The sequence below is a fragment of the Thermobia domestica genome, chromosome 18 (assembly GCF_964235325.1).
Source record: "Thermobia domestica chromosome 18, izTheDome1.hap1.1, whole genome shotgun sequence".
Lineage (NCBI taxonomy): Eukaryota > Metazoa > Arthropoda > Insecta > Zygentoma > Lepismatidae > Thermobia > Thermobia domestica.
The window spans coordinates 10613397-10633003 of NC_137471.1; the positions used below are offsets into that span (position 1 = coordinate 10613397).

General features: G+C 36.3%; 1 protein-coding gene across 6 annotated transcripts in view; it reads left to right on the forward strand.

Moving 5' to 3' along the window:
- The window catches only part of LOC145674975 (TOX high mobility group box family member 3-like), a 515956-nt gene that overhangs the window by 446996 nt on the left and 49353 nt on the right, over positions 1-19607 (forward strand). For all 6 annotated transcript variants that reach the window (XM_081745294.1, XM_081745297.1, XM_081745295.1 and 3 more), the window contains exon 6: positions 10769-10884. In XM_081745294.1, coding sequence (XP_081601420.1) covers positions 10769-10884 — 116 coding nt within the window. The remainder of the gene's footprint in view (positions 1-10768; positions 10885-19607) is intronic.

Genomic DNA, 19607 nt, shown 5'->3' on the forward strand with positions numbered 1-19607 from the left:
TTTTTCACTTTTATTTCCAGGCCAGATGAAACTACTCGCGGTCCTACTATTTGTCTATCATTGGTATAAATGAAAAGTATTTATGACTTGTTAAATTTAAGCCAAATTCACAACATACTTTAATTTTCTTCAGGAAAAGTGTGTGCTTTTTAAATAAAACTGACAAAATTATTTTACATTACTGTATATGGTGGCAATACAGTGCATTAGTTTGTGATAGTGGAATGACTCATATTTTTTAAAAGAATTTTATAATATCATTTATGTGTATTCCTAAAGGCCCTATTTTCTTCTCTCCATGCCCTCCATGAATGTACTACAATTTTTATATCTTAGCCAAAGATGAAAGTTGAAAGAAAAGAAAAAAGAGAAAGCACCAGATAAAAAATATTACTGGTGAGTTGTATGCATAAAATACAAATTGAGAATGACTCCAAAAAAAGGCTTAAACATGCCGTTTGTATGCATACCCAAAAGATGGAAGAAAAAAAATAAAGGCTTCCCATCTTTTAAACCACGAAGAAATCAAATGGTCTGTGAAAAATAATGTCTGTAAAATTTGAAAACATTGGCGAAATGCAAGCAACAACAGGCTCGCTGAAGCATGTAATGGTCTTTGTATGAAATGACAAAGCTTTCTCTATTCACCACACAAGGGGCTGACTGTCACTGAAAAAGGGAAGAAGGACTACCGTATGTAATATAGAACTCCCTGTGCTAGCCCCCGAAACTTGTTATGAAAATTGTAATAAAACTGATGCAATATTCTCGAAATAAATGAGAAGGCTTCTTTTTTTATTTATTTTCTCCTGTCTTCTTGAAACCTCCACCCTTCTTCTCGGTCCTTTTACGTTCATCTTTCTTCGTTTCGATAAGATTAAGTAAAAACGTGAAAAATAAAGAGAGATAGGGGAAGAGAATATTTGAGAAGAGTTTTCTTTGTTTAAATTTCGTGTTCAAGAAATATGCTACTTTCTTTTTCGTATTGTATTTTATAATGCATAATAATATCTCTTGTTTCTTAATGTTTACTTTTCATTTGCGTTCTTCTTCTATTTATTTTCATTCTTTTCAATAAGTCTCGTATTATTCGAACTCTCTATTGTTGAATAAACCTGATAATTTTAAATTTTTAATGCTGGTAAAATAAAACAATTTGATAGGGGTAGAAAGTGCATTAATTAAAGAGGCGTTAGTCGTAGATTACAAGTTTTTATAGCCAAACTCTGCAATATTCTCTGCTGTTACTTTGACCTAATGCATGGCTCATTCTCCCAAGTGCTAATACCACATTGTTAAATGGGTAAGAACAGTCTATCCTCTTCTCCGGGATGCGGAAATGGAAAAATAGAGTAAGGAGCAGGAGTGAAAAAAAAAAAAAAAAAAACCTCTTGGCACTGAAATGCTTCGACGTAGAACATTCACAAATTTGAATACCCATAATTATTAAACTTTAATCTGCCGATCATCTTTATTCAAAAAAAAGATAAAAGAAAAGAAATGCTTAAATTGCTAATAACTATTACGAAAGTAAAATTATTTTGAGGAAAATGCAAGTGTATACAAGGTTATAAAGTTCCTTGATAATACCCCTCAGTTGCCATTTTATTTACCTTCAGTAACTTATAAGTGGAAGGAGTTTTTATTTAAAAAAAATAAGTGAGAGAGTTTTTACTACCCATATTCTCAGGATTTCGCACCCTGCACTCAATATCTATACTACTTCTCAATAAATTATGTGCACTAAGACAACCTCGTGAGTAGGGCAGTTGTTTCATGCTCCTTGCAAAAGAGAAAATAATTAGTGCCACTCAGGAAAAGTAACACGTTTATCATCTCTAATTCATTCTTGAAATGTAGAGATAGTGAACCATCATCTAGTAACATTTATTTAAACGATTGCAGAGATGTCCAGTTTACAATCAGAGCTTACTCGGGCTCGTGCAGGCTCAGGCTCTGTCTTGCACTTACTAGCGTCATTGGGGCTCTGCCTCATTTGAAGTCGGACTCTGTCTTACTCGAACTCAGTCTTTGTCTCGCTTGAAATCGGGCTCTGTCTCACTTGAACTTAGTCTCTACCTCGCTTGAAGTTGGACTCTGACTCACTTGAACTCAGTCTTTGCCTCGCTTGAAGTTGGACTCTGTTTCACTTGAACTCAGGCTCTGCCTCGCTTGAAGTCTGATTCTGTCTCACTTGAACCCAGTGTCTGCCTCGCTTGAAGTCGGACTCTGTCTCACTTAAACCCAGTCTCTGCCTCGCTTGAAGTTGCACTCTGTTTCACTTGAACTCAGGCTCTGTCTAGCTTGAAGTCGGACTCGGTCTCACTTAAACCCAGTCTCTGCCTCGCTTGAAGTTGGACTCTGTTTCACTTGAACTCAGGCTCTGTCTAGCTTGAAGTCGGACTCGGTCTCACTTAAACCCAGTCTCTGCCTCGCTTGAAGTTGGACTCTGTTTCACTTGAACTCAGGCTCTGTCTAGGTTGAAGTCGGACTCGATCTCACTTAAACCCAGTCTCTGCCTCGCTTGAAGTTGGACTCTGTCTCACTTAAATCCAGTCTGTGCCTCGCTTGAAGTTGGACTCTGTTTCACTTGAACTCAGGCTCTGTCTAGCTTGAAGTCGGGCTCTGTCTCGGTTGAACTCAATTTCTGTCTCGCTTGAAATCGGACTCTGTCTCACTTGAACTCAGTCTCTGTCTTGCTTGAAATCGGACTATGTATCACTTGAACCAACTCTCTGCCTCGCTTGATGTCGAACTCTGTCTCACTTGAACTCAGTCCCTGTCTTGCTTAAAGTCGGAATATTCCCAGCTCTATTTAGCACAGAAAATACATTCTGCAAAATAACAACAACACAGCTATACACAAAAAATAGAAGTTCTGTGTACTGGACCCCAGGGTGTATGGATTCGACGTATTTTGTTACACAGTATCCAACTTTCAAAACCCAGGACAATTAACCTTGTCAGTTTTTTAATGGGCGAAAAATTTGAGTGATTTTGGATAGGGAGGACACGTTTTTTGCCCATAAAACAAAATTGACACGGTCAATCGTCCTGGGGCTTCGAAAGTTGAATTCTGTGTAACAAAATACATCGAATCCAACCCTGAGGTTTCGAAATTTGGATTCTGTGTAACAGAATACTTCGAATCCAACCCTGGGGTTTCGAAATTTGGATTCTGTGTAACAGAATACATCGAATCCAACCCTGGGGTTTCGAAATTTGGATTCTGTGTAACAGAATACATCGAATCCAACCCTGGGGTTTCGAAATTTGGATTTTGTGTAACAAAATACATCGAATCCAACCTTGGGGTTTCGAAATTTGGATTCTGTGTAACAAAATACATCGAATCCAACCCTGGGGTTTCGAAATTTTATATTCTGTGTAACAGAATACATCGAATCCAACCCTGGGGTTTCGAAATTTGGATTCTGTGTAACAGAATACATCGAATCCAACCCTGGGGTTTCGAAATTTGGATTCTGTGTAACAAAATACATCGAATCCAACCTTGGGGTTTCGAAATTTGGATTCTGTGTAACAGAATACATCGAATCCAACCCTGGGGTTTCGAAATTTGGATTCTGTCACAAAATACATCGAACCCATACCCTGGTATCCGTTGCACAGAACTTCTGTTTTTTGTATTGCTGTGTTAGGTGTATCCTTCCTATTCAAAATCGCTCAAAATTTTCGCCTATAAAAAGGACTTTATCTGATATGTTAGAACATGTTCCTTACACTTTTTACATAATAGTTTCTTTATTTTACAGGACACGGCATGGTATGCGTAGAGGTATCCAGGAAAATAATTATGATTTCCTGTTTTTCCTGATTATATCTGTGCGTACCGTACGCATACAAGTCATATCATGTCAAGTGAAATAACAAAACCAGGCTTGGACTGGCCAGGGCAGGAGGGCAGGGATCCCTGCCAGGGCCCTATATATATGAATACTGAATAACATGAGAAGTAAGATAAACCATGTCTGCTGTGTTCGAGCATAGTTACTCGAACTTTGTTCCGTTCCCAGAGTTCGGTTGCTCCCAACATTGAATATAGTCTTGGCGGTCCCATTATTGGAATGAAACTAATATTAAGCCATGTTTGGGGCCTAGTGAGAATATATTTCAACAATATGAAGAATGGGGCCCCAGCATTATATTGTATAAATACGTATTGTAATACTTTGTGAAGTTCCTATATGCTACATGGGAAGGGAAGATGGGGCCCTCCAAGTGACGTTCCTGTCGGGGCCCTATACCACCCAGTCTGACACTGAACAAAACTACTATATGAATACGGTGTAGGCAACATGTTCTAACATGACGGGATCGCTTACCAAATTCTTTCTATCAGAGAGAGAAAAGAAATAGAAGTTAATCGGAAATTCAAAAGTGAATGCATGCTGAGAGAAAGAACTTCAGCTAGATTTAAAAAAAAAAAACTAAAATAGAAGGAGAAAAGAACTTTTTTAACTATTGAAAAGAGAAAGAAAAGAAACCTCTATTTTATCACTGAATAATGCATAGTCCGTATATTTCTCAAACTCCTGTCCCAGAAGTCACTTCAGAAAAACTCCTCCTACCCCTGTTTCCTTCCATTTCTTCCCTATTTCAGAGGGAGATATCATTATCCTAATGCATTCTGAGCACCAAGGATGTGGCAGCCTTATCCGGTAAATATGTCAGATTTTCTCTCCTGGAAGACAAAGTGACTGAGTAGCTGTAAACCGAGTTACTTCTCTCCTTTAAGAAAGAAAAAAAAATAGTAATGCCACTGGGTAAACTAAACAATCTATATCATTTAGCTTGTTACACATACACAGTGTGTCGTGTTATGAAGGAGGGTATGTTTCCCTATCGTCCGTTTTTTCAAAAGTGCAATTGTAATTCATTCAAGATAGTTTTTTTGGTGTATTACAGCGACGATGATGTTTTCTAATCTTCGCGATTCTCAATTTTTTTTTTTTTCAACAACGCACCCGCTACGAATTTGAAATAAAATCTGTAGATTATACGAGGGTTACTTTGCAAGTGATGGCAACTCTGCTACAACCGCAGAAGAAGCTGCAGCATTGGAAATCCACTATATGCGTTTGAAGGACACAATAACATGCTTTTCAGTCTCAATGCCACCTACAGATGGTGTCTGTGTTCAGGAGCTAATGGCAAAGAGCAGTCGAGAGATACGTGCATATGAATGTATTGCTTGATCAGGTTTAATATTTAAAAAAAAAAAAAAAAAAAAAAGTACAAAGGTATAAGGGAAAGTACGGTGCGTACGTAGCAAACAGCAAGAAGTACGGTGCCTACAAATAATCTTCCACGCCGTCCTTACATCTTTGCCAACGAGAGGAAAGGCGTTTAATACCATCCGCTGTGTGTGACTAGTCAATATGTATGTACTGCCTGTCAACGCCTTCTCCATCGTTGGCAAACCGCAAAGATGTCTGATAATTTCTTACAGGGTTCACACTGACCTTGAAAGTCAGGACTCAGGAAAATGAAAATGCATTTGGGATATGTTTCAAAACGTGCCAAAGTCAAACTTCATGGAAGAGCCAGGGAAGACATGAAGTATCAAGACAGATTCAGAAAGAAGAAAAGAAAAGGCTGAAAAAATAAAATTATATTAAAAAAAATATACAGTATAAGATTGAGGAACGTCGAAAGGTGTTGAAACTTCTGACTCTGAAAGAAAAACAACAATCTAAATATAAAAAAAAGTATATAGAACGGAAATTCATATTGAATATCATATTGAATGATTTGATCCCGTACTTATCTAACACACCACTTTCATGGTTTAATTCACGATTCCTGGTCCTCAACAAGTTACACACTAATATTTAGTGGTTTCTTGAAGAACTTGCAATAAGAAGATGTACTCAGAGAGTGCCAATACTGCAACGATAGGCGGAATTACAGAAAGATAGGAATAGTGTTCTTATGCTGTGTAATATCATATTTACTTGTTACTTATTTCTTTGTGGTGGTTAGGAAGGATTTCGTAGTGTTCTGGGGGCAATTTTTAACAACAGGACGGAGGACCAGAGGTTTGGAAATCAGAACAAGGGTGTATTCTATAGGAAAATGTAATTCTCGTTGAATTTTTCGTCCCTCAAAAAAGGTAGCAGAATAGTTACCGAGATATAGCGTAAAATAATAATAATAATAATAATAATAATAATAATAATAATAATAATAATAATAATAATAATAATAATAATAATAAACGTACAGTTAAATAATTTATTTTATTATATACATAGATATACAAGTACGTAAATAAAAATAAATACTTTATCGATTTACATTGTAATACAGTAGGACGTCGATAATCTGAACGTCAAAAATCTGAACGTGGCTCCTAGAAATTAGTGACAGTACACTAATTCAATTTTCTTTGTGTGAAGTCATTGTTTTTACAAAAGCTCAGTCATATGTGATTGTTTGTCATACATATTTTTATTTTTCCTTAGGCTGATACCAAGTTAAGTTTTAAGTATGAATTACAAGAACAGTGTAATTTAGTATACGAGTTGATACGTCATTGTAATTACTGTATGTCCTGTGTAACCACTATATCGATTAAAGAGCCTACCGTACAGCATATTTAAGCCTAAATGGCTTTTTTTTTTTTTTTTTGTCATTTTCGAAAATCCTAACAATTTGAAAATCCCAACTACCGGTGGTCCCACTTGTTCGGATTTTCGACTTCCTACTGTATTATTATTTATCAGAACATTATGTTGCAATAAAGCAAACCCATTGAAGTTGAAGAGAAAAGAATATACGGTACCCATGTTTTGTAGAGGCTTTATATCAAGTTTCAGGAAGATTGAAAGCGTATGAAATTAATTGTTCCGACGTTAATAATTACATTAATTCTATTTTTTTCGCAAATGTAGAAAATAAATTAAAGAGAATTAAAAAGAAATATATAAATTAGAGAATTCCACATGGCCGTTTAGAAGCAAGGACAAAAAAAAGATAATTGCAAATTCCTATCCGCTCTCGCTTGTATTTTTGTTCTTTGTGGAAATTTTTCAAAAAAAGAAAGCAGGCAAAGAATTGAGAGACGGCTGATTAAAAACGAAACGAGATCTAATAAAACTGGACTGTATGATCACTAGTTGCGTACATTGTAGGAGAAAAGGTACGACAAAACGCATTAATTACGCCCTCTCCCACTTTTATTTTCACTTGATCTATCTCAAACAGGTAACGTGGCAATCGGACGTATTTCTCGTTTTAAGATTGGTATGTGAACAGGTTGAAACGGGGGTTGCATACAAACTGAATGCTGGCTTAACAAAAGTAGTCTTTGATAACGGAAGCGAAAATTAATCTCAATCTAATTAAAGCAGAGACCACAGTCATATCTTCTTATACGTGATGATAGGTTTATCACAGGGGCGTCATTTAGGGAGGGCAGGAGGGGGCGATTCCCCCCCCCCCAAGAGTTTCAGAAATTATACTTTAATCGATTGTCTACTGATATACTAGTACAAAATGTGAAAGTCTTATGTCGGTGGTACTTTTGCCCCCCCCCCTCCCATGCGAAGTCTGAAATGACGCCCCTGGTTTATCAGTTTAAAAAATTTGAGGGTGAGTACCGTAGATCAAGATGAGGAAAAAAAAACTTTAAAAATATATATATATTTTTTGAACATGTGTCCGAAAATGCATACCGTTGAAAGTAGAAGAAAGAGTGGATCTGAATATTTTTGAAGCATCAAGTAAAAGAACTGACCACCCTACTCCGGCTCTGTTGGCCAAGTAGATAGGGTAAAAGAGCCAGAACTTTACATTATGCTAGAGTAGTCAGTCCAAGAAAAATAAGAATCGCATGGCATTGGAAAGCATTATGCAATGCTAATTGCATAGAGTTTATAGTTGATCGATTGTGGAGTTACTAAATAGGCTATTGACAAATTAGTGTCTGTCATGGAATACATGCATCTCACGCAAAGGGCAAATCGTTTACAAACTAAAATATGTAAGAATAATAATAATAGTAAGCCTGAAGATTAAAAAAAAAAAAAAAATAGAGTGCTTGTTGTAACGCAGCAGTATTTATTTTGTTCACACAAAACTTCCTCCACTCTTGGCAAAATCTTTCTTAATTTCCCACAAGACTAGACTCTTCATATATATACATCTTCCTTTGCTTGATTATGAGTCCTAACCCTTGTTTGATGAAGTCCTGTAAAGCTACAGTGACTTTTTTAAAGGGGGGTAGGGGAATATATATATGGCACCGGGCAGTTTTGGCTTGGTTGTGTTTGTGAGAATGAAATATATTTTTCCGTAGAGTCTACGCGTAAGAATAAAAGTTCTATTTTTTTTTCTATTTTTTAATGCACATTTTCCTGTACAATTTTACAAATGATGCTCTTTCCGGATATATCATGTTTATTTGGGGGGTGGGGTTGGTGTCTTGTGCGAGGAGCCGCTGACTTGATCCCCGGCCACGTGAGTTTGTTGATTTGGTTTGATTTTGGGTTTAGCGACTTTTTCAGCAACGAGGCTATATTAAGACGTGGACCTACAGCTTAATGCGGGATTCGAACCATAATGGCTCCCACCAGAAATCGAACCCAGGTCTCCCACAGACCGGCCACGTGAGTTTGTGATGGAGAATATAGTGTCGATGAGTTTACTCGGGATTCCACTGTTTCCTCCCACATTCTCATGCTACGATTCTTGTATGACCATTCAGTTTATTAAACACCCATCTCCTTAAGGCTAAAGAACATAAATATGGGGTGTGTAACCAAAAATTTCGTTTCAGAAAAGGATATACACCCGTCTTTTTAAATTTGAAAAGTCATGTATTCTGCCAAATATAGGCAGTTTATCAAGATTTTACTTAATCAGTTCTCAAACGCACTCAATATTAACTTCATATTATATCTTGGTACCACAACCTCTCTCATGTTGGACATTATCCATTTGTCGGTTCTCTAGTTATGAAAAGGACTACCATTTACTGATTATATATATTTTAAAGCCTTCGGTAGAAATCGTCGTTTTTAAAATTTCATTATGTATTTAGTTTTTCATTTGATTTGGTTCTGACTTCAACGTGCTATTCAGCAGCGAAGCTGTATGAGACGTAGACTTACAGCTTAACATGAGATCCAAACTGCATGAGCACCCGCCGGAAATCTAAACCGGGTCTTCCACGCCGCAGCCACGTACACTCATGCCCAAAATTATTGCCGCATATCTATAAATATGTTGTAGGAATATAATTTGGTAACGAATTCGCCCAGTATTTCTTATAATGTTAGTATGTGTATAATCGGCAAAGACATGTATGTGGCAGATTTCATGTCAAAAGAGCAGTAAATAAGAACAATAAAACGAAAATAACACTTTCTTGTCCATTTAGAAACCTTTTGTTTTACTCATTGTAATTTTTGTATTTATAATTCTTTTCGAATGAAATTTACCACAAATACATGTTTCCCGATTATATACATAGTATCAGTATTAAAAGTGTTCTGCAAAATCATAATCAAATTATATTCTTACAAAAATACAATTATAGATATGCAACAATCATTTTGGACAGAGTGTATGTACACTATCTACATAGTGACGAGGGAGCTCTTATCTCTCATGTATAGATTAACAATAGTGGCGTATTAAAGTAATGAATGATTCCTATTGTATGATTTTTTTTTTTTTATACATAAACTCGATTTATATTGGCTTAAAAACTCTTATCTCATTGTCGACTGTCCATTTCTAAAGGACTTGCCGTCACTGGAGGATTTGTTTCATGGACCAATGAGAAATAAGGTGAAGAGCCGTTAGTCCATGATTAGATTGAGTTCATATTTAAATGTTCTGGAAAAAAATACGTAGTAAGCAATTGCATACTTATTTCTGTAATCTATGTGTGCTACTGCTGTTACAGTTGTAAGCAAAATAAATTTATTAAGTATCTATAATTTAAAATGGAATATTTCTTACTGTTCCATTCTTATCTATCCGAGTATAATAATTTAAAAAATAATGGGTTAAGTGCTATATCGCCGGACCAATTTTAGGAAATTTACCGGGTAAATTAGAGAATTTATTTTGTTTCGTGACGAAGAGTGAATGAAAGTCAGGTGAGGGGAACGGTTGAAGTTAAGAAAGTGGTTGGTTTTGGTTGTTTTTGATGATGTAAGCGGCACTGTATGTGGAGGCGGAAGGGACAATTTGGCGGAGAGGTACACTTTATTGTGATGTACGAGTGGCGGGAAAGGCACTGTGGAAATAGCGTGTATATTTCAACACAATTGTACATTATTTTCTACCCGAAATTGGAACAGTTGACACACATCTATTTCGAAGGTTTAACCTAACCTAACCCAACTTAACCTAACTTAATTTACCTATTTAGTACATTTTGATACTTTTTTTTTTTTCGATTTTCGTGCGGTCCGGCGATACAGCACTAATACCAAATAAATAAATAATATAGGCTAGATAGAAAAATATCGTTCCACGGTTTCCAAAGATTATACTGTATAATAACTAGTGATTTGTAAAGTTTTATATGGCTAACTCAGTACATGTTATAATAGCTAGACAAATTAGACAGTTGTAAACTATTTATGCAACGAGACGTGCTATTGTTAATTCATTAGCCTCTTAAATTTATACTTTTTTTTTAACGTTCTGACGAAATCTTATTGACAGTTCAATGAATTATGGCATTTGCTTCTTGTGCGGAATATATATTGTATTCATTCTCTTTCAGATGGCTGGCATGAAACGACCTTCCCCGGAGCCTGCCGATAGTGGAATCGTCAAAATGCAGAAGAAACCGAAGGTTCAGAAGAAGAAGAAGAAGAGGGACCCTAACGAACCCCAGAAGTGAGTGTACTTATGCCTATAATATTTGATTACGGTTAGGATTAGGCTTTTGGCGTCTATCGCCATGTTAGCTCGTCGCGTATGAGGCATGATGTCAAGGGCGTCGATTCTCTAACTTTGGGGGGAGGGGAGCATTCAGATGTGTGTTTGGTTGCAGACAAGGGTCTAAGAAGGCATATGACGAGTTTAAGACAAATTGAATTCAAATTATGCCAAATATTGTATATTCATAAAAAACACATAACAGTATCCATAATCATTATGAAATAGAGGTCTGCACAGGCCGGAACTTTTAGCCCGGGCCCGGCCCGGCCCGTGAGTTTACAATGTGAGGCCTGACCCGAGTCAGAAATATGTTTTACAGGGTGTCTATTGGTCACGAAAGTCACGAAAAAAGTCACGAAATCAGAAAACGGTCATAAAAGTCAAGAAAAAGTCACGAAAATTTGTTTTTGGGTCACGATTTTTTGTGTGTACTAATATAAGTACAGACTGGAAAATTTTGTTCAATAAAACATCAAAATTCACCACCAAAATTGTTTCTAGTCGGCATTAGACGCTACCAAATCGCTAGCAAAGCATGCTTCTATCGCATGCATGAAAATTCGGCCTAATTCGTACCCAAATTCCCTCTTGAGAGTGATACGAAATTTTATGGTTTGGTAAAGAAAAGGTCACGAAAAAGTCACGAAATTTCATTTTGGAATTTTAGTAGACACCCTGTTTTAGCATTTAGGCCCGATCTCGTGTGATAATCAAATGAGCCCGAAACAAGCCCGAATTACAGAAACTTAAATAATTAACGCAAAATTGTATTTCTATTTACAGCAATTAGAGGTTTAATTTTGCAGTTGTGCTTTAAAAGTTCTCCAGAAGGAATGGTGCAAATATATCGTTGTACAGCATATTTACAAAGTTAGGCCCGAAAAGCCCGAGAAATATGGTTGTATATTTAAAAATTCACGGCCCGAGCCCGTGCAGACCTCTATTATGAAAGCAGGCCCTGTAATTATAGAATGTTTGTATAACGTTAAAAGAAGTTCACTAAAGAATATTCTGTTCTAGTAAGAATAAACTTTCTGCTGTAACCAAAAAGTAGACTTAGGGGACCAGATGAGCATTGAGGGGATCTTTGCCCTTGTATGACGTCTCTCGGCGACTACACTCCCCAGCAATTGAGAAGGAAGACTGGAATGGGAAAGGAAGGAAGCGGGACCCTTATGTGAAGTGCCATTCCGGCATTTGCCTGGTGTGAGTGAGGAATGAGAATGACTGGCCTGTCGAGTGTCCCCCCCCCCCCAACACCATCAAAGGTGAGAATGTTAGTAACTACGCTACACGGGGCCACTCAGTCGAAATGCACGTTTCTTTCTTATTAGATTGGCAATAAGTGAGAGCTAAATTAATTACTGAATTTAGGTATTAAAAAAAAAAGGAACTGTAGAAAAATAATATTTTGTGGAGACACCAGTGTCTTAAATAAGTTCATATGATCAAAAAAACATTTTTTCATTTTTAGTACGTTTTAAAGCCTTGTTTTTATTTTTTTTTAAAAAAGTATTTCTTTTACGTTCGATATTCAAACAACAATTTCGATATATAAATCATTCTAGTGTTCCTTCATTTTGAATTATATGTTGAAAATTAATATGTATTTCAATCATGCGAGCGAAGGTTGTAAATAACTATTCCGAAAGTTGATGAACTGTTGAAAGAAAATTTAATAGTTGTAGAACAGACGACACCATTTCGTAATTCAACACTGGCTAATGTACCTCTGCCATTGCTTCAGGGGTTAATGATCCTGTTTTTCCAGTCCATAATCTGTCCACTACCTGATGATGCACGTGTCTCTAATTTGATTGACTAGTGTACTATATATATAAATTTTTCTCTTATGTTTTATCTTGTATTCTGTGTTGAGATGGCAAGACGCTATATGGTTGTTTTTCCAACATCTTACAATAGTGATCTTACAATATGGTAAGGCATTGGAAAATCAATAACGTTATGCAAACCAGAAATTGTTTCTTTTCTGTTTAAACAACGCTAGTTCAGTCTGCTTATTAAGATGTTAAAAAAAAAAAAAAAATCTAAATAGGTGGCCACGGTGGCTCAGTGGTAGAGGGTCCCTGGTTCGGTCGCGCCAAGTGGATTTTTGTGGTGGACAAACACCGTGTGCGTGGGTTTTCTCGGAGTTCTCCCGCTTCGTCTCACTTTATTCATTTCACCATTCCATTTATTTCTCATCACCACCATTTTCTTTAACCTAGCCAGCACAATTGTGGGACGTAAACTGAAAGATTTCATTTTTTTCTAAATAGATGGCAGCACTTCCTTCTATGTTTGCAATGTATTTTCTGGTGGAGCGATAATATTAAGATGAATATCGAGCCAAATTAAAGAGATAGGTGTTGAAACGTTACTCAAAGACAAATTTAATAAATCTTCAGAGAAGAATCCGTGTACCTTTTAATCATTTATCCATTGTTTAGAACACTTTTTTTTTTATAAGTACCTCGAGAACATGTATTCAATAATACTCTCTCAATAATGAACGAAATAAAATATCAAAGATGGCGTGGATTAATATGTGATTTTTGAATAATTTTATCGTTTGGATGAAGTTTCAACGCCCATCTGTTGAATTAGGGTGAATTATTGTGAATATTTGTTACTCCGTTAGACATACATTGGGAAGATAGAAGAAACATGCTGCCAATTATTCAAGATACGGCGCACCTTTCCACTCATCCTTACCTCTTTTTTCGATAAAGTCTTTTAAAAAAAATCTCAAAAGGTTTCCTCACCAAAGGTGCTTGTGAAGCTATGAGGGCGATGCTCATAATTGACTTGATCCTCACAAATTGAGGACGAGTTCCAGATCATGTGACTGTGAGATCAAGTAAATGTGATGTCGAAAATGTCGATGTGGGTGTGATGTCAGACTGGATGTGAGTATGAGGTTGGGTTGATGACATGAACGTGAAGTTGATGTCGTGAGCAGTGGCGTACGCAAGGGGGAGTTTCGGAGGTTTAACCCTTCTTTGAGCATTGAGTGTGAATAAGTTGAGTGAGCGTAATATTGGATTGATAGCATCAGCGTCAGATTAAGTAAGGTTAGTCCAAAGTGGGCACCTTTTCTTCCTGAAATATAAGGTTTTACCAATTCTTCTTAAGAGTCTTCATCCCGGCGAAATTAAAATACCGCTAATTTTTACAGTAATTATGTGATATCTTCAAATAGATAAAAGATAATCGAAATGTGGAACAAGAGCGCCCTAGACAATATCATTTTACATGAGAAACCGTTATTACGACTCACTTATCTGCTTTCGATTTCGAGCCATTTTGGAAATCGGCATTTATTTTCGCGTTTCTAAACAGCTGAAAACGGAAAGCCACTAGGTAACTTGTGATAACGGTACCTCACGCAAAATAATATTGTCTAGGGCGCTCTTCTTCCATATTTCAGTTATTTTTTTTTATCTATTTGAAGATATCACATAATTACTGTAAAATTAGCGGTATTTTAATTTCGCCGGGATGAAGACTCTTAAGTTCATGAACAAAATATCAGTGGGGTGGTGCTGCGAGTTTGTGATTGAAATTAAAATTGTTTTGACTGTGGATCGGAGACATAAACAAACAGACAAACAAAAAATATCACCCGCGAAGATAGAAGAAGAATCACATGACTCAGAAAGAAGACAGGAGAAACGGATATTATCACGAAAATAAAAACATTGAATAGGCAGTGGGTTGGACATACTACAAGAGTAAATGACCGATTGACAAAAGCAATTCTTGATGGCTACCAAGAGACGAGACAAAAGAGCTTAGGAAATGACCTTTCAAGAAGCACTGCAAGGAATGTGGAAAATAAATGCCTAAGATAGATGTGTAGAGAAGTGTTGGAGGGACCTTCATCCAGCAGTGAATTTACGATAGTTAAATGTAGTATATATTTTAAACATGAACGGAAAAACAGGGAATTTATTCTTAGAATATTTAGTCAATTTGTGTTATAAAAAAAATTTCTGAAGTTCGTAAAGCTTCGTGAAACTTAAAAATTCGTCACTCATCTCAAATTTTGATCGGGACGGGGGGGAATTAGCGCGTTTTTGCATTTAATTTCGTACTAAATTTATGTCGTTTTGTTCAAAATCCAGTGCTCGCAACTGGACACGCCCATGAATAACACAAGACTCTGATTTTAATAAGAGAAAGAAATCACGAATATGATTAACGTGCATAATTCAGAGAGAGAGAGAAAGATGTTAATATTCAGATTCCACCAACATATACATACATCTTAGTGTTTCGTGCATAGTAGGCTGAACCTTGAATAGAAAAAAAAAACCGAAGTAGTAAGAGAAAGTGGAAATGTAATATTAGTAACTGGGATATGATAACGATATTTCTCTTATATAACGTAATTATGTAAGTAGAGCCGTTTTCTTTGATAACATGCATCACGGAAGTTTTATTTCGAAATCTGTTTATGGTAATACAACACTCAGATAGATGTTATACATAATATGGCGTCTATCTTATATATATATATATATATATATATATATATATATATATATATATATATATATATATATATATATATATATATATATATATATATATATATATATATATATATATAAATAGATGTTTGTTCATATGTTTGTCCGGAATATAAATCCACATCGTTGGCTTGGCATACTTCTAAGTATCTACGAGGGATGATCGAAAAAAAGGTTACAAAGCCTATTATGGCTTATATGTGAGATACAGCTTGAAGATCAACTCACCTTATGATACAGGGCACTCAGCAATAGCCGTCGATGTAACCACAGATTTGTTCAACCGCTTATCATAACAGATAAAGTTTTCTTTACCACTTGCATAGAACTCCGCGTCAAGTTCTCGTAGCTAGCGTGAAGCAGCAGTTTTGACATGATCACATGCCAGATAATGATGGCTAGTCATTTTTTTTTTTTTTTGCTTTAGAACAGGAAAAAGGTGAAAGTCACTGGGGCTAGGTCAGGGCTATAGAAAGGGTGCTCTAATTGTTCCAAACGTAACATCAATGGTTAAAATATCCGGGTTTACCGCTGTGTCCAGGTTTATCATTAACAATATTAACAATATCTTTGAAAGCATGACATCAATTCCCTACATGTTGCTTTGAAATTTAGCCCTCCCCGTTAGGAATGGATAATTTCATGAACTTTTTAAAATGGAAATATTTCGTTGAAATATTTTATTCTCTCTCAAATTCGCCTTTCTCTCTATAAATTTACCATTCTCCCCGAGATTTGCCGTTCTCCCTATAAATTTACCATTTTTTCCAAGTTTGCCTTTCTGTCTATAAATTTACTCTTCTTCCCCAAATTTGCCTTTCTTCCTATAAATTTACCAAATTTCTCCCTACTTACATATTTGCCTTTCTCCGTATAAATTTACCATTTTCTCCTAATTTGCTTTTCTCGCTATAAATTTATGTCTCTCCGAAATGTGCATTCTCCCTATTAATTTACAATTCTCCCAAAAATTTGACTTTCTCTCTATAAGTTTACGATTCTCTCCCAAATTTACTCTTCTTCCCTAAATCTGCCTTTCTCCCTATAAATTTATCATTCTTTTTCAAATTTACCTTTCTTGGTATAAATTTACCATTTTCTCCTAATTTGCTTTTCTCTCTATAAATTTATCACTCTGCAAAATTTGCATTACCATTCTCCTGAAAATTTGCCTTTCTCTATAAATTTACGATTCTCTCCTAAATTTATTTTTCTCCCTATAATTTACCATTCTCTCCCAAATTTGCCTTCTCCCTATAAATTTACCATTCTCCCCGAAATTTCCTTTCTTCCTATAAATTTACAATTCTGCCCCCTCCCCCAAATAATCTCATGAGGGCAAACTACGCCCTAAATTCTGACTGTGAGCTTAAGAAGTAGCAAATTCGAATGTAGAATGGCCGAAGAATTGTATCGGGAAACGATCGCATCACCCAGTTGAACGTGTGCACTATCTGATTGGTGATAGCTTTCCCCTGTAGTCTTGAACAAGTTAGTAACGATGTAACTTTTAAGTTATATGGCACAGAATGTGGATTCCGGGTTCGATCCACTGTGGTAGAGGCTTGAATTTGAACGTATTAGGGAGATTCAGATTCATTCTTAAACTGTAGGTCCATGCACAACCTACGAGATAGGACGTAAAAATAATGCAAATAGAACCCAGGACTACGCGTGCATAAATCTTACCTTCTAATTATTCAGCTGCCTGTCAGCTTGTTATCAGCTGTACATGGTTTCCTTAGACAGACTATCCTTTAATAAACACCTGAGAAAAAAATTCGAGCTGTTTAAGTGGGAGGAGAATCTTGGGGGCCACAATCATTTAGGCTATGGCTAAACGAGGATGCGTTTCCGACCCGTTACCCCCCGCAGCGAACGCAACCTAGGTGGCTACTCGATGATTTTATTTTCGCCAGAGTTATAAATCATACTTTGAGCCAGTCAGGGTTCCCAGGCCTTACTACCACACCCTTATTCTCATTCATGCGAATCACGGGAAATGACCCTATTGTGTTACATAGATTTTTCTGTGGTTAGCTAATTTTTGTGAATTTTCTTTTGTTATACACGCACATACTTTATAATAGCAGAGTTCCAATATTCTGCATAAAGCATCTTCCAAGCAGCTGTTTCTTGCTAAAATCGTCTTGCTTGGCAACATGTCTTTTCTTTTTTCCCCTTCCTTTAGACATCTTTTACTGATTTCAAAAGAGGAGGCGGCTTGTTGTTCCGAAACGCACCAAATACGCTCGAGCCAACCTATTCTGTGCGTTTTTATTGCTTTCGCGTTTGTAGCACATTGTGATTAGCCATCCACATGTAAGTACATGGTCAGCGTATTCCAAGCGTACGTATGAGCCATAGAAAACGCGTTGCGAACGCATTGATTACCGTAGACTTAAGAGATGATGCAGTTGGGGAAGAGATGCCGTTTTAAGTTCTTGAATTATGCTGGCACCGGCACTACCTACATATTATTGGACTTCACAATGCTCACGGGGTAATATGTCGTAATTTTGATCGGTTACCGCGTATACATATTTACGTAGGAATACGTCAACTACGAAATTATTAGTAAATTCATCGGGCTGGTTCTATAAGAATCACCCTGTAGAAAGAAAAATGTACGATTAGGTCAGGAATGAGGATGTAGACTAAATTTTTATAATACTTAAAAAAAAAAAAAAAAACTTTTTCCTTCTGTAATACATATCTTTCCCCCTAGAAGTTTTGCAAAAATGGAATCTTCCAGAAATGGAAAGAGCTGCCTGCTACTGTACCATTCTCAACAAAAGAAGTTTTTCTGAAAAGAAAGAATACACACAACTTATATATATATATATATATATATATATATATATATATATATATAGTCTCTCTGAGGGTTCTTTTCGTACAGAGAAACTAAATCTCAACTACCAAAATAAAATAAAAATAAAAACTTACCGAAAAGAAAAAAAAATAGAAGATAAAAAAAAAACTTTGTATTTACTTTTAGCGGACGTGTTCCTTGTAACAATTATTCTTGAATGCCGGGCACACTCAATATCCCAGGCCATCTTTTTCTCCCAGAAAACATGAATTTCCAATTTTAGTCATAGCATATTTACAAGGGTTCCACGGGTAGAGTTGAAACGGAAGAAGGATAGTGCAATTCAAATTCTCCATGTTTTATTGATTGCAGAAAAAAAAAAAAAACGTTCTTTCTATTCCGCTTTCCCTCCCCTCCCTCTTACCATAGAGGATCCATCTGTCTTTGAAGGAAAACAGAGATAATTTGATTCCAAGCTTGTCTCTTTCCATTGTTTAGTGCATCCATCAGACTGGTTGGTCTCTGCCAGTTTGAAGAAATAACTCGCTGAGGATAAGGAAAAGAAAGAAAAAAAGAATTCAAAAAAATTGAATTGTTTCTATAGAAGAACAAAGCAGCGTACAACAATTGAAGAGACATCCCCCATTTAACTCATATACTTAATGCTAAACTTTTGATAACCTTCATTCCGGTATAAGAGTCTGAGTGTCTTTCTACCCACTTCGCTAAAACCCTCAAAAGAGACTTATATCAAAGAGAGAGAGAAGAGGGGCGTGTTTTCCTTTTATGTTTCAAGGACAATACTCTTGTAAATAAATTTTTTAAAAAATGAAATTTATCGGAATATAAATAACATTACTTATAGCTTGGGCTGACCAGTTTCAAGAGGCCTCATCACGGCGAAATTAAAATACCACTAATTTTACAGTAATTATGGGATATCTCAAAATAGATAAAATATATTCGAAAAGTGGAACAAGAGCTCCCTAGACAATATTATTTTTCATGAGATACCGTTAATACGACTCATTTCTCTGTTTTCGATTTCCAGCCATTTAGAAAATTGACATTTATTTTCGCGTTTATAAATGGCTGCAGACGGAAAGCTACTAAGGTGACTCGTGAAAGCGGTCAAAATATTGTTTAGGGCGATCTTGTTCCACATTTCGATTATCTTTTTATCTATTTGAAGATATCACATAGTTAGAGCGTTCACCTCTGGTGCTTGGGGTCCCTGGTTCGATCCCAGCTCGTGCCGTGTGGACTTTGTGGTGGACAAACACCGTGCTCGTGGGTTTTCTCGGGGTTCTCCCGTTTCCTCCCACTTT